At 34.0% G+C, this 13,766-nt stretch overlaps 1 protein-coding gene across 1 annotated transcript; it reads right to left on the bottom strand.

The window, feature by feature from the left end:
• Positions 1-644: 644 nt before the first annotated feature.
• On the bottom strand, positions 645-3,777 carry LOC123676327 (facilitated trehalose transporter Tret1-like). Its single transcript, XM_045612172.1, has 3 exons — positions 3,587-3,777; positions 3,399-3,534; positions 645-1,910 (listed from the first exon to the last, which is right to left on the bottom strand). Exons 1-3 carry the CDS (start codon positions 3,620-3,622, stop codon positions 673-675), a joined length of 1,410 nt encoding a protein of 469 aa, XP_045468128.1. The 5' UTR covers positions 3,623-3,777; the 3' UTR covers positions 645-672.
• Between the last annotated feature and the right edge of the window lie 9,989 nt (positions 3,778-13,766).

Raw genomic sequence — 13,766 nt, 5'->3', positions numbered from 1 at the left:
CCAATTTTTTAGGTGAATGTAACGAGAGAGAAATTCTTCAGAAACTACTGGAAAGAAATTGCTGGAATTAGTACAAGAATTATGAGAAGTTCAACTGAATCAGTTAGGTAAGTAAGGAGTTGCAGATACTGATGAAAATTAGAAAAACTCAAAAATACATATTTGATATGAAATCTAAATAGTTTTAAGAGCTATAACTTTACAACTCTTCAAAAAACGGAACCTACATTAATGTTATTTTAAACTTCCAACTATCAAACTCTAAACATATAGAATTATACTAACAGGTCAGCTGATTATTCAATCGGCAGATCTAGCTAATTGATATTCGTAGATCAACGTAACTGAACAATAAAAGGTTTAAGTATATAGAACCAGTATTCCAAAATAAATAGATTAATATTCTATCAAAAATGAAATCAAAAAGTATTCTGCAAATACCGAAGAAGGACGAAATAATTAGCACACAGCTCAAGAACATGTAATGATACACACGAACGAGCCTGTAGTAGTATCCAATACACAAAAACCTAATGAGTACATTATAATGGAATATTTGGGAAATATCAACTTATTGATTCAGAATTCATAATAAATTACCACGAATTAACACCTACCTAGAGGAAGGAGAAAATAATGAACCATTGTGGAAAATTTGTGGTATTTTTTATTTCATTTCTGAATATGAATCTCTTTTTTACATTTATTGGACACAAAACTATCTTCGATCTCATGCAAGGGTTTATCTTTGGTTTCTGGAAGAAATAAAGTCAAAAGAACAGTTCCACACAATGTACAAACGCCATACACTGCCAAAACTCCTTTCATATTCCCGAAATACTCAAACAAAAATGGAAATGTTTGTACTACAGAGTACAGAGAGGCGTAACACACGAAGGAAGTGATAGCAGTGCCTAATCCTCTATAAGCCAAAGGGAAAATCTCCCCCATCATGGTCCAGGATAAGGGCATCAAGCCAACAGCGATGAAAAAAACGTAGGTCATCAACAACCCTAGAACAATCATTGGGGAATCAGGTGTTGTTCCTTGAATGAACAGATAAGAAATCAGTAGAAAAAGTGATGTCGATACCCCGAATCCACCTAATTTCATGAGGTTTCTTCTCGTCAACTTGAATACCAGTACACAGGATATGACAGAGGCTAAAGTCCTGAAGGAATCCATTACGACCATGGCGAGATATTCGTCGAACACCTCCCCCTTCAAACCGCATTCTTGAATGATTTTTATGGAATAACTAGCCATCGCATTATTCCCTGTTATTTGAGACGTGAAGAAAAGGATAGAGATCATTATAGTTGGTTTCCAGAACTTAGGATCTCGAATGTTTCTTATTTGTGTCACCAGAGATAACTTGGGTGCTTCATCAATATTTTTCTGGCGTTCAATCAACTCCTTCAACTCTATCTGGGACTGTGTTGATTCTCCCCTGCACCAATAGAAGGCTTTGGTGGCTTCTTCTAGTCTGCCTCTCTTAGCCAGGTAGGTCGGAGATTCCGGCATGAAGAACATGAATATGACGAGAGGTACAGGGATTAAACCACTTATGAGAGCTGTGACCCTCCAAGTGAAAAAAGTTCCAAGCAGGTGCACCGCGAAAAGGCCTGAGGTGGTGGACACGCAAGCTAACACGATGAGAACACCTCTGCTGCTGGGATGGGACGTTTCCGCAATGTAGACTCCAGTGGGAGGTCCAAGAAGACCATCGCTGAGTCCCGTCAGGAATCTACCGACCAGTATAAAGACGACGTTTGGAGCAAAAGCAATAAGAAGCCATCCAAGAACTAGGGGTACACAAGACCAGATATGGATTCCTTTTCTCCCTATTATCCCCATGAAATATCCTCCTAAAATGCATCCTCCAGCCATTGGGAGTGCTGACATTGAAGCTAAAATAAAGACAAAAATCTATCATACCAAGGCTTAATAAATATTTATTTTCTCTAGCATTAACACACTCCGAAGATATAATTTGATTAGACTTTATTTTTGGGCAACAGAATAACTACATAAGGCATGCTATGATATCAATGTTATCATTTTATATTACAAAGGCGTACAACTTCGCTTCCAACGTTTCTTTCAGAAGAAATTCGAGGCTTTATTGTAAAAAACTGGTTATAAATTATTGATTCAAAGTATTGTCCATCGCTGGTCACTACTTTCACTCATCTTTCAGGCAGCGTACGAATCCCGCGATGAAAAAACTGGTCATCTTTTAAAGCGATCCACGAATCGATCAAATTTTTTACTTCTTCATAAAACCACCTGTGATTGTTTCAGTCCGTGTTAAGTTAATAACTCATAATACACTACGCCGAGCAGGTTTCACGAAATACTGAGTATGAACTTGGAACCGGGAATATTCGGTTTGGCCGTCGACGTGGAATCATGGCCAGGATATCCCCATGATTTTCTGCGCTTGGGAGATTATCGTAATGAACCCTTTTTTCGTCTCTTGTCACAATGCGATGCAAAAATCCATTTCGTCTTTGCCTTGCAAGCAGCTGTTCACAAGCATACAAACGCTGTTCAACATCTCTCGGCTTCAATTCGTATGGCACCCAATTTCCTTGTTTCTGGCATTTTGAAATGGCTTGTTCCGTCACTTTCAATGATCCTGCCAATTTTTGTTGCGTTTGACACGGGTCTTGATCAAGTAATGGCTCCAAGTCTGCATCTTCGAAAACCTTCCCTCTTCCCCCACTATTCTGGTCTTCAACGTCAAAATCACCGTTCTTGAAGCATTGAAACCACTTTCGGCACGTTCTTTCACTAATAACGGCCTCACCATAGGTATTTGAGAGCCTTCGATGAGCCTAAGCCGCAGATTTCTTCATATTAAAGCAGAAAATTGAAACCTTCCGCAAATGACTAGAATTTAATTCGTAAGCTGACATGTTTATTCGAGAATAACTTTATGATGCAGACACAAATCGACTAATATTTCGATAGCGTTATGTTTTCGAATACCTGAGCTTATTGTAAGAAATCTACGATCTATTTATTTCGACTACCACTTACCGCTATAACCATCTATTGCAAAACGGTGGAAGCAAAGTTGTACACCTTATAGTTTTTTTCGAGCCCTAAAGAAGAATCAGGTTTATGAGATTTGATATATATTTCGCCAAATATTATCATTTCATTCTTTAAATGATTCTACTGCAGTGACAAATATCAAGTTGAAGAAATTATTCTTTCTGGAGGTAATATTTCTTTTTTTTATCTAGAACCTACATTATTTTTATTATGAGTATAGTTGGTAGTGGTGCAACTACTCTTGAATTTGAAAATACGGTATTGAAAAACACTCTAGATTTAAGGCCCACAAGAAATCAATAACAATATCTTATTTTTGCTGTTCGTTTAGTTACCTATCAGTGATGAAAGTTGAGTGTTTATCTTTATTGTGCTATTTTTCTCTTGTAGCTGTGGTAATAAAATTGCTGAATAACCTTCTGTCATGCCTAACACGCCTGTTATAGCTATTGGACCAATAGCCACAAGAATCTAAAAAGTAATCTGGGAAGATGAGAATTTCAAGATGAAAAGTTGAGCTTACCTGTTTGAACCATGGTTCACTTAGTAAGTTGAACATGATCCCTTTAAGATTGATCAACTGTTCCGAACCTGCATACTACGGCAATAATTCCATATATTTAAATTTTAGAATAACTGCAAATTCCTTGAGACCATTTTTAGAATCGAAGTGTTATATAAATATTTATCTACATAAACCTCATTATACTATAAGATAATTTGGAGATTTTGGAATAACAATAGCATCTTATAATTTCGTCAAATATTTAATCTTTGTCTTGATGTTGTCCAGTCAAATTTAATCGGATGCTTCAACATTTTGTAGACAATTTGGAAGAGTTCATTTCTTCCTCTCTACAGAAATACATATAGAAATAGAAAATATTCATTATTCTTCAGTCCACGTGGGAGCAAGCTGATTTTTTATGTATTCTAAGATGACATAATTATTGTTTTTTCTCGAATTCAGATTTTTAAATTAAGTTTGGGTGAATTTCCATGTTAATTCGGTTCCGCGTTGGAGAACGGCTTTAGTAGTTTGACCTTTGAAAGAACCTGAACAGTAGACAAAAGTAAAAGTAGTGTTAGATGGTCGAGATGGAATAGATTGACTTATACAAATTGTAGTTCAGCGCTGTGATTGAAAGATTTTTCGTTATATAATGGAGTTATTGGAGTCTAAGTTAGAACTACACTACAAGTTTAAATGGAGACTTATATAGAGTTAAGAAAGTACCGGTAGTTGATCATTTGAAAAGCCCACATAAAAAATTTTGTCGCAGAGTTAGCACTGCCCCTCTATAGGTACACAGGCGGAGTTTTAGCGTCATATATCATTCAGTTCATTTACAATGCTTAATTTTGTTATTTCAATCAAGGTGTGCTTTGTGATTTTCACAATCAGTGAATTTATCGAACAAAGAATCTCTACTAATGAATAATAAATTTAGCATTGCAAAGGAAATTTCATATGCAGAAATGCTCAAAATCTGGTCATTTTCGATCATATTTGTAGATAGAGATGTATCACGATATCGAATTTCTGGATAATAATTCAAGTAATCATATCGAATAATCAACGTATTCCCCTAATATGTCTCTGACATTTTTTTTATCATTACAATACTCGAACTACCAATTTGAGAGGGAATACCAACACGTGACTGCTCAGTTCGAAACGAAATTAGAGAATTTTTTTTACAAATCACCGATTTTATAGGGTATTCACATAATTTCTTCAAACAATAGAGTTAGTCACTCTTTGTTTTTCGCAAAAGAATTGATGATTTGGTATCCATACAAAGCAGTGAAGTATTTTAAAAACATTCGTAAAAAATCCTACAAAAATCATTACAAAAGAGACAAAACACTAATTTTCTGGAAATTTATAAAGTCTTTCTTTCAACGAAAGTTGGAATTATTATAATATTCCTAACTTCTACTGATCATCGAATCATTCTGACGCCATTATTTTTGTCCCTCCTCCTCTGAGAAAATATTGACAGATCACGAGAATGTCACATGGTGTTCTCTCTCAAGACGTTTTCGTTTTCATGAGTCGATAGAAAATAGATAGATGCAGAGGAAGTAGTCGATTCCTAAACACGCATTTTGAAAATGAGGAAAGCACTGATGAGAAGTAAAGGGTTTTCTGAACGCTCGTTCATTCTTGCACCATTGCGCCCTTGGACAAGGCCGCCGCCAGGACCAGCAAACCGGACATTTTGCCGGGGCGCCAAATTTTAGGGGAGCAAAGTCAGTTAATAAAACAAGACATTCCTTTTGACTAAAATAGATATCAAAATAATCAATTCAGCTTTTTGATGAAATCGATAAAGCGTACTTTGATAAATTTGATATGGTAATTTTAAGTTAAAAAAGACGATTTCATAAGAAATTGAAAAGATGCTTGAGGGAAATAACAGAGGCTCCTTCAAAGAAAATTCATTCAAATAAGGCAAAACAGGGAGGCGAAATTTTATTTTGCCGGAGCGCCAAAATATCTGGCGGCGGCCCTGCCCTTGGATACCACAGAACTGTACCAGGTGTTAATAGTTGGAGATACAAATGAAAGGGGGAAATTCCTTGGATAATTTCAGGAAAAAATGTCCTATAACCAAAGACCCGCAAACGTTTTGTTTTCGAGATCCTTGCAGTCCAACTTTTTATCCGATTTCATCAAATCTTTATGAGATTATGCTTTAGATTGGCAACCAAAACAATCAATTGAATTATTCATCACAAAAGTACGTAGATCTTTTTTTCTTTTGGGGAGGGGATAATCGAAAAAAAAATTTTTGACGACCACGTTTACTCATATCTGTAATGTGAGAAATAAAGGTTTGATAACGAGGGTTGAACCAAATTACTCGAAATGTAAACATGTTTTAGATCGCCGATTCGATTATTCTTACCTTATATAGTGTGTTCCTACTTTGCAAGTACGACGAAAAATGAGAAATTTCTGGATAATATTAAGAATAAAAAGTCTTATAAACATGGGCTTTGTTTTCAAGATGCAGGGAGTTTCTTGTAGCCCTACTTTTATGTGATGCTTATACTAATTTATCGAATCTCTATTAAAAATTTTCGCTACAGATTGGGTAAATGAGAACCAAAACTTATAATTTATGAGAGCTTACTAACCGGATCTTTATAATAATTTGAAATTCTCCTGAGGATTTCTAGAGAGCTGTTTGAATTTTTCTCTCAAAATCGGTAGCAGATACCACAAACTTTCTTTTACATTTTTCTAAACTACCAGTTTTCAATAAGAAAAGAAGGTCACATCAATATCATGCTGTAGATTTGCATTTAAAATTAGCATATGACATGATGAAATGATGAAAACTTCAACTTTTTCTCTCAAAATAATCCGAGGAATCTGTCATTTCCGTTTATACCTTAAATTCAGGAACACCTTCTATATTCAATTCAAAACTGTTGTTTTCACAAATAAATTGTAATTTGAATGAAACACATTAAATTGTACAACACAGCACAAACAATTTTTCGATGGGAATAAATAAGTTCAGTTATTTCATAACTGCAGTAATATTACGGCGAGAATGATACAAAAAACCGAAAACAACAAGTAAGTGTATACCAATAACGAATGCAAAAATCACAGACGTGCTCGTAGTGCAATAAAAGTAATCATCTTGAAAGCGATAATAAACTCATAAACCATAAAAGGGTCTGATTTTTTACTGCCTTGTCGATTTCAAGAAAAAATAAAATGATTATTGGTTCATTTCATGGAAAAATTTTCGTTCTTCGCTGTTTCGAAAATTCTGAAATTTTATATTTTGTAAATTTTGGGAGGGGGGAGTAATAACCCCCAGTATCACACAATTATACGCCCTTGTCATCACAGCTTACTAACTGGATTTTTATGTTAATTTGGATTTTCCTGAGGATTTCGAATTAAGTGTTTGATTTTTGTTTTCTCGAAATCGGTAACAGATACGACGAAACTGCAACGAATAAAAAAATTGAGTATCGACTATCGAACCACTGTTTCTTTTCAACTTGTTCAAACTACCAGTTGTCGATCAAAAGAAATCGAATGAAATTGACCCTACGTATAACATAAATTCATAAAATCTCGAATAACTCTTGAATTATTGAATTTAGGAGAATAATCATGTTTGGACACTACCCTTATTTTTTACCATTGAATCCAACGAAATCACAAAAAAATTGGGTTCTAATTTGAAAATCGAAAGTTATGATCAAATTTTGTTCACAATTTTTGGCAAAATATTTGAAACACCCTGTGATGATATTTCTCAAGTTCAAGATATGCACGATATTCCTACATCATTCTTGTTTGAGAAAATGAATTGAGTATACGCATAGGATATTCACAGTAAAAATAATTCACGTAATAGTAACTATGGAAATTCTCTCTTTTTTTCGTATTTTCCTAAATATTCTGAAAACTATAAGGATTAATGCAATAATTTTAGGAAAGAGTTGAAAATGGAAATCTTGATAATATCTGAAACATAAAATGAAAAAAGAAGTTTTTTTTGAATAAATTTCTTTTAATTCTTGTATAGCCGGAAGTGCTGGAACTTCGAAAATTGTTAAGCTGAATAGAGCATCATGAACAATATCTTATTCCGAATTTTCAGATTGCAAATCGGCCCCGTTCTCCAGAAACGTCTAATAGGCCGTCGAACTTGAAACACCCTGTATAACAAATAAATTATTGGTTAGAGAAATTACATTGACCAATTCCCTTAACGCTTTGAACATTTCAATAAGCTTTAAGTTCGTGAGTCGTATTCCATCAACAAGGAATATCATTTTTATCATTTCACAGTCTAAAGAAATGAAGCGTTCGACTCATCATTCAAAGTTTCCTTCAAAATATTTCTGAGTGTTCCAATCAATTTAATCAATATAAAACTAAAAACGATATTAATAGCCAATTTCTTGGATTGAGGATTTCCTCAATAATATCCGCAAGATCTATAAATTTGTTCTTTTCGAAAAGTTGCGGAACAGGTGTCCTTATAGATTTCATGGCCAACTGCACCGCTTGTTTGTTTCTAGAAAAAAAGCACTAATTGGGCATCGAAGTTGGAAATTTAAGACAACTTTCTACTTCGTACTGCCTGGTTTGTTGTCGATTGTGATGGTTAGTTAGCATTAAGAACACATCTCTCTACATCTAATGAGTCTTTTTCCGATCCAGAATATTATAATTAGATAATGATAATAGAGAAAACGAACACGAGATGTAAGGCATGCAGATGGGTATGAGGTGGGTTGAAGAGAGAAATTTTTAGTGAAACTCAATATATGCAATTCGTTGATCCTACGGTTAATAACAAACCTAAGGTCAAAGGTTCCCAAAAACCATCATTTCTTGTTGAGTAATTCTTGTATTGTGGCCATCAACCCATTCTCATTTTAAAGAGCAGAGGCGTGTAACTCCAATCTCAACCTTCACATTAATCTTGTTTGGCGAATTTCAATACTGGATGCAATATAGAAATAATTCAAAGATTAGCATAAGTAAGGGCACCAATTTGTGGCCAGAGTGAGTCACCACAACAATTCGGTTTCCGTCTAAAGTTCTCTCTAGCGTAAAATCTAGTGTCATTATTGTTAGAAAGACAATTTCATTTTTTGCTTCGCCTTAGCAGATATCTGTTCAACTGAACAAAGAAAGGAATTGTGCTAAAGAAATAAACAGATAATTAGGTGAATTATAGTGCATTTTGCGGGAAAACATTCAAGATAATAGTTATACATTGCGCTTCTATGAACTGGATGATGATAGAAGAAGCAGAACGAGATGCCTAATATCAACTGTATGGTGAAATTGAGAGAAAACTCCATCATCAATCTATGAAAAGAAAAACTACTACTTACTACCTTATTGAAAAAAGTACGGGAATTGAGCGATCAAGCAAAATACTAATGTATTATTCATCCAATTCCTATAATCATCAAAACAATATCAAAATATAATTAACAAGTATACAGAGTATTCCTTAATGATATGCTTATATTAATCCTTAGATACATTTTAAGAAAAATACTTCAAATGAATGTATGTCGTAAACGTGCTTATTCTTGAGATATAAGGTGGTGAAGTTTGCAGAAAAATCATTTTTCTATAACCACAATGATTGTCAGTTTAGTTTTCATTTATTCGATTTCATATGTTTTTTGGGGTGCTGAATACGAATCTCAGGTTTTCCACCAAAATCTCATGACGAAAAATTAAAAAATACAAAAAAAGGTGAAGAATTTCTTTTTTGGCGGTTTTTTCCTGATTACTCGCGAAATATCATTGTTACGTGGATTACCTTCCTATACGAAAATTGGAGTTTGGGTACTCTATGGTATAAATACAACGATGGTATTACTTCCTCGATATATTTATTGAAATCAGTATAAAGTAATAAACTAAATTTCAAAAAGTGATTGTGAAAATGCTTTGATTGCTTCATAGTTCAAACTGATCTGGATTGTATTGGAAGAAGAAATAATGGAGTAGAAGGCTAATGATGAATAAAAGTTTTTGAGTGGAAAAGGTGAATTTTTCTAGAAACAGATAATACGCCAATTTTCAACTATCGTTTGAGTCAGAACAGTTAATCGGACAAGAAGCCTTAATGAAAGGAATTGTAGAAAATTTCATTTACTTTGTTTTTGTACAGGGGGGTCATTCGCGAGAAATTGATATTTTTCGAGTTATATGCGAAAAACCGCCAAAAAATGAAACTTTTTGCATTTTTTTCTGTTCCGTCATGAAATTTTGGTGGCAAATCTCAGATTCAAATTCAGCAGCCTAAAAAACGTTCAAATCGAAGAAATCAAAACTACCCCGAGAAGTTGGTTTTTCCAGAGACCAATTTTCAACTATCGTTTGAGCTAGAACGGTTTATCGAACGGAAAAACTTAATGTGAGAATCTTGTAGGAAAGTTTAAATCCTTTATATTTATATAGGACTAAACGTCATTTAAAAAAATCAACATTTTTCGAGTTATATTCAAAAAACCGCCAAAAACGAAAATTTTCAACTTCGGTGGCAAACCTCAGATTCGGATTCAGTACCCCAAAAAACATATAAAACCGAAGAAATCAAAACTACCCCAAAACTTGCGTGTCGACTAAAATTAAATTAAGAGCTCAAATTGGTTCAAAAGATTTTCGTCGATAAATTGCTTAATTGAAAAAAAAACTGCCTCATATCGCAATAGGTACCCAATAACAATCCTGTCAAAAAAAAAACATAAGAACAAAAGATCAATCTGGTCGCAGTTCCTGAAAGACTAACAGCCGCAACAACTGAGAATTTCAATTTGTCGTAACATTTTTTTCTTCAAAATATTACATATGTTATAACGATATCTCACACCCAGATAAATCAGTACCTACAAAAATTGGTAAATGTTTACAAAACATCGTATTTGTCACTTTTTATTATTTTTCATTGAAATTAAGTATTTTAGAAAGATTCATGATAGTTTTCAATCTCAATGGCGGCCAACTAGAATTTATGTAATTATTATCAATTTAGTATATAGGTATGTGTTAAACGAGATATTAAGGAGTGAACAGAGGTGCTTCAGGCATTGGTTGTGTAAGAATTTTTAGGAGAACAGATTGAAAATGGTGAATTCAAAACACGTTTACCCTTGTTGGAAATTTTTAAAAAGTAAATATTGATGGTGAAATTCTCAAAAACAATTCACAAAATTAATAATTTTTTTATTAATTCGAAAAGAATCGTGCCATCATTAAAAATCATTCCTAACATATCCTGACCTTACATATTATCGTTTAGGTTAGGTTAGTAATGATTTTTGATGATTGCTAATATGCTAATACAGATTTCCAAAATTTTTCAAAAAAAATATATATCTGTATATCTGAATAACACCGAAAAAATGTAAGGGATGATTCTGTGATGAAATTTAAGGTAGGTATTTGGAATAAAATTTTTCTAAAAACCTCCCCCCAGAAAAGTTACACCCCTCCGAATATTAACAGAAAAAAAAAGTTTTTCTAAAGACACGAAACTTGGTAAATATTATTTGTCAATAAAACTATATACTTGAACCTTGAATTATGCTTAGAAGGGGTTGAAATGTTCAACCCCTGAAATATTTTTTTTACAATTGTTTTGAATTTTTGAAAATCTCGGTTCAAAAAAACATGTCTTGAAAGCCCAATTTATTCACTAAAATTTTTATCTCTGCAAGTTTTTTCGAAAACTAGAGCTGTTACGAGAAAAACATAAATTTATCGGAAGCTCATGCTAAATAGCATTTTATTGAACAATAGCCACACAAATTATGATTGTACTTGGCTAAGACTTTTACAGCTAAAACAATAGTGAACAAACAATGAACAAAAACCTGTCGAATATCGATAATACAATTATAATATTTATTGAAACATTATTTTGTTAATCTTCGGAAGGGTGTTACTTTTCGGGGGAAGTTCTTCAAAAAATTTTTACCAAATACTCATCTTGATTTTCATCAAAGAACCACCCCTCACATTTTTTCGGTGTTATTTTCGGATAATCCCTGTATATTAAAATACTTGTTTGCCATCATTGAAAACCATCAAGAATCATTCGAAAATTATAGTAATACTAATAATAAACAATAAAAAAGTGGAAAATACGAGAGATCGGTTTTGTAAAAATTCACCCAAAAATGTAGAAAATCTCTTTGAATGGGCTTTTCAAATTATCCTAATATTTGTCCAATATTCTCTTGACTGCATATTTTGGAGATCAAACAGAATTCGAATATCTATCCTAGATTCAATTAAACACAATTAACTTCACATTTCTCCATATCAAATCGCAGAAGCCAAAATTGAATAAATAACGTCATAATCACAATTGGGGGACGCCTTAAAGCAGAATCCCTCATCGCAAATAAGAGAAATCGAGGTTCGAACACATAGTGATATTATATTTAATGAAAACTGTAACGCAAGTGTCTGCAGTCACAATATTGGGCAAATCATCCCCTTTGTCCTCAGACACGTGCGGCGTTGAGCCCCTAACAAGCGTGAAACAAGAGGGGTTGTTTTGATATTAGCCCTGATTTTCTTAATATGACTGCTGGCCATGGCTAATCGTTCAAATAAGCTCCATATCGCGAGGAATTATAATTGTTTACGTCAGGAGCAGTCAGAAAACATATGGCGATATTGTTCGTTTAAACTGTTTAGGAGATTATTTTGTAACATTTGGCCAATTTTGAACATAAGAAGATAATTATTATAATCGAACTCTAATTGCAGTAAATGATAAAAGTAAACTTCGCCAATTAATTAACGCATCACTGTATCATCAGGCATAAGTTTAAGATAAATTTTCGTCAAAACTACTTGTCCGGTTTGGACGTGTTTTTTTATGACAGGTAATTTTCTCCTGAATGTTAGTGTGAAAACCATATAAAACCCACTATTTTACAAATACTCTGTGTCACAATTAACAGACCAATTGGAAAGTCTCCGATCTACCATAGTAAAACACATTTTTTTTGGCAATATTCGAAACAGCGATTATAGCGATCTTCCAACTTTTCGATACCACTTTTGTTGTACGATTTGTCTTTCGCTTCAAAATAGGTCTCAGTTTTGGCGATTACTTCTTCATTTACGCTAAATTTTTTTCCAGCGAACATTCTTTTGAGGTCTGAGAACAGGAAAAAGTCGCTGGGGGTCAGATCTGGCGAATACGGTGGATGCAAAAGCAATTCGAAGACCAATTCATGCAATTTTGCCATTGTTTTCATTGATTTGTGACACGGAGCGTTGTCTTGATGAAACAGCACCTTTTTTTCTTCAAATGGGACGGTTTTTTAGAGATTTCATCATTCAAACAATTCAATAAGGCTATATAATAATTGCTGTTGATGGTCTGGCCCTTTTGGAGGTAATCAATGAAGATTATACCTTGCGCATCCCAGAATACTGATGCTATAATCTTGGCAGCTGACTGTTGCATTTTTCCTCGCTATGGATTCGGTTCATCGTGTGCAGTTCACTCAGCTGACTGCCGATTGGACTACGGAGTGAAATGATGGAGTCATGTTTCATCCATTGTCACATATCGAAGCAAAAATACAGGTTTATTGCACTTAAACAGCTTCAAACACTGCTCAGAATCATTGACACGATGTTGCTCTTGATCGATTGTGAGCTCGCACGGCACCCATTCTGCACACAGCTTTCTCATGTACAAATATTCGTGAATTACATATAATTCACGAATTATTGAGATAGCAAACATTGTGAAGATATCATCTGAACGCGTACATCATAATGTACACGTTCAGATGATATCTTCACAATGTTTGCTATCTCAGCCACTTCAGTTTAAGGTCATTCAAAATTAACTTGTTAACTTTTTTATTTTTTCGTCGGTGACAGCCTCTTTTGGGCGTCCACTGCGTTCGCCGTCTTCGGTGCTCATTTCACCACGTTTAAACTAAGCATACCAATCAATGATGGTTGATTTTCCTGGTGCAGACCCCGAAAACTCTCGAATTATTTTTTCAACAAATAATATGCAATGGGAAAAACCAAATCTTAGACTCGAAGAATGTGCTCATTACAATATTGTTTGAGGAAGGTTGGAGATATGGAAGAATTGGCGAAAGATTTCATGTTAGTCACAACCGTTTTATTCCTATGGATATTTTAAAAC

Source organism: Harmonia axyridis, chromosome 3 (assembly GCF_914767665.1).
Source record: "Harmonia axyridis chromosome 3, icHarAxyr1.1, whole genome shotgun sequence".
NCBI classification, from domain to species: domain Eukaryota; kingdom Metazoa; phylum Arthropoda; class Insecta; order Coleoptera; family Coccinellidae; genus Harmonia; species Harmonia axyridis.
This window is presented reverse-complemented; position numbering and strand designations above follow the sequence as displayed.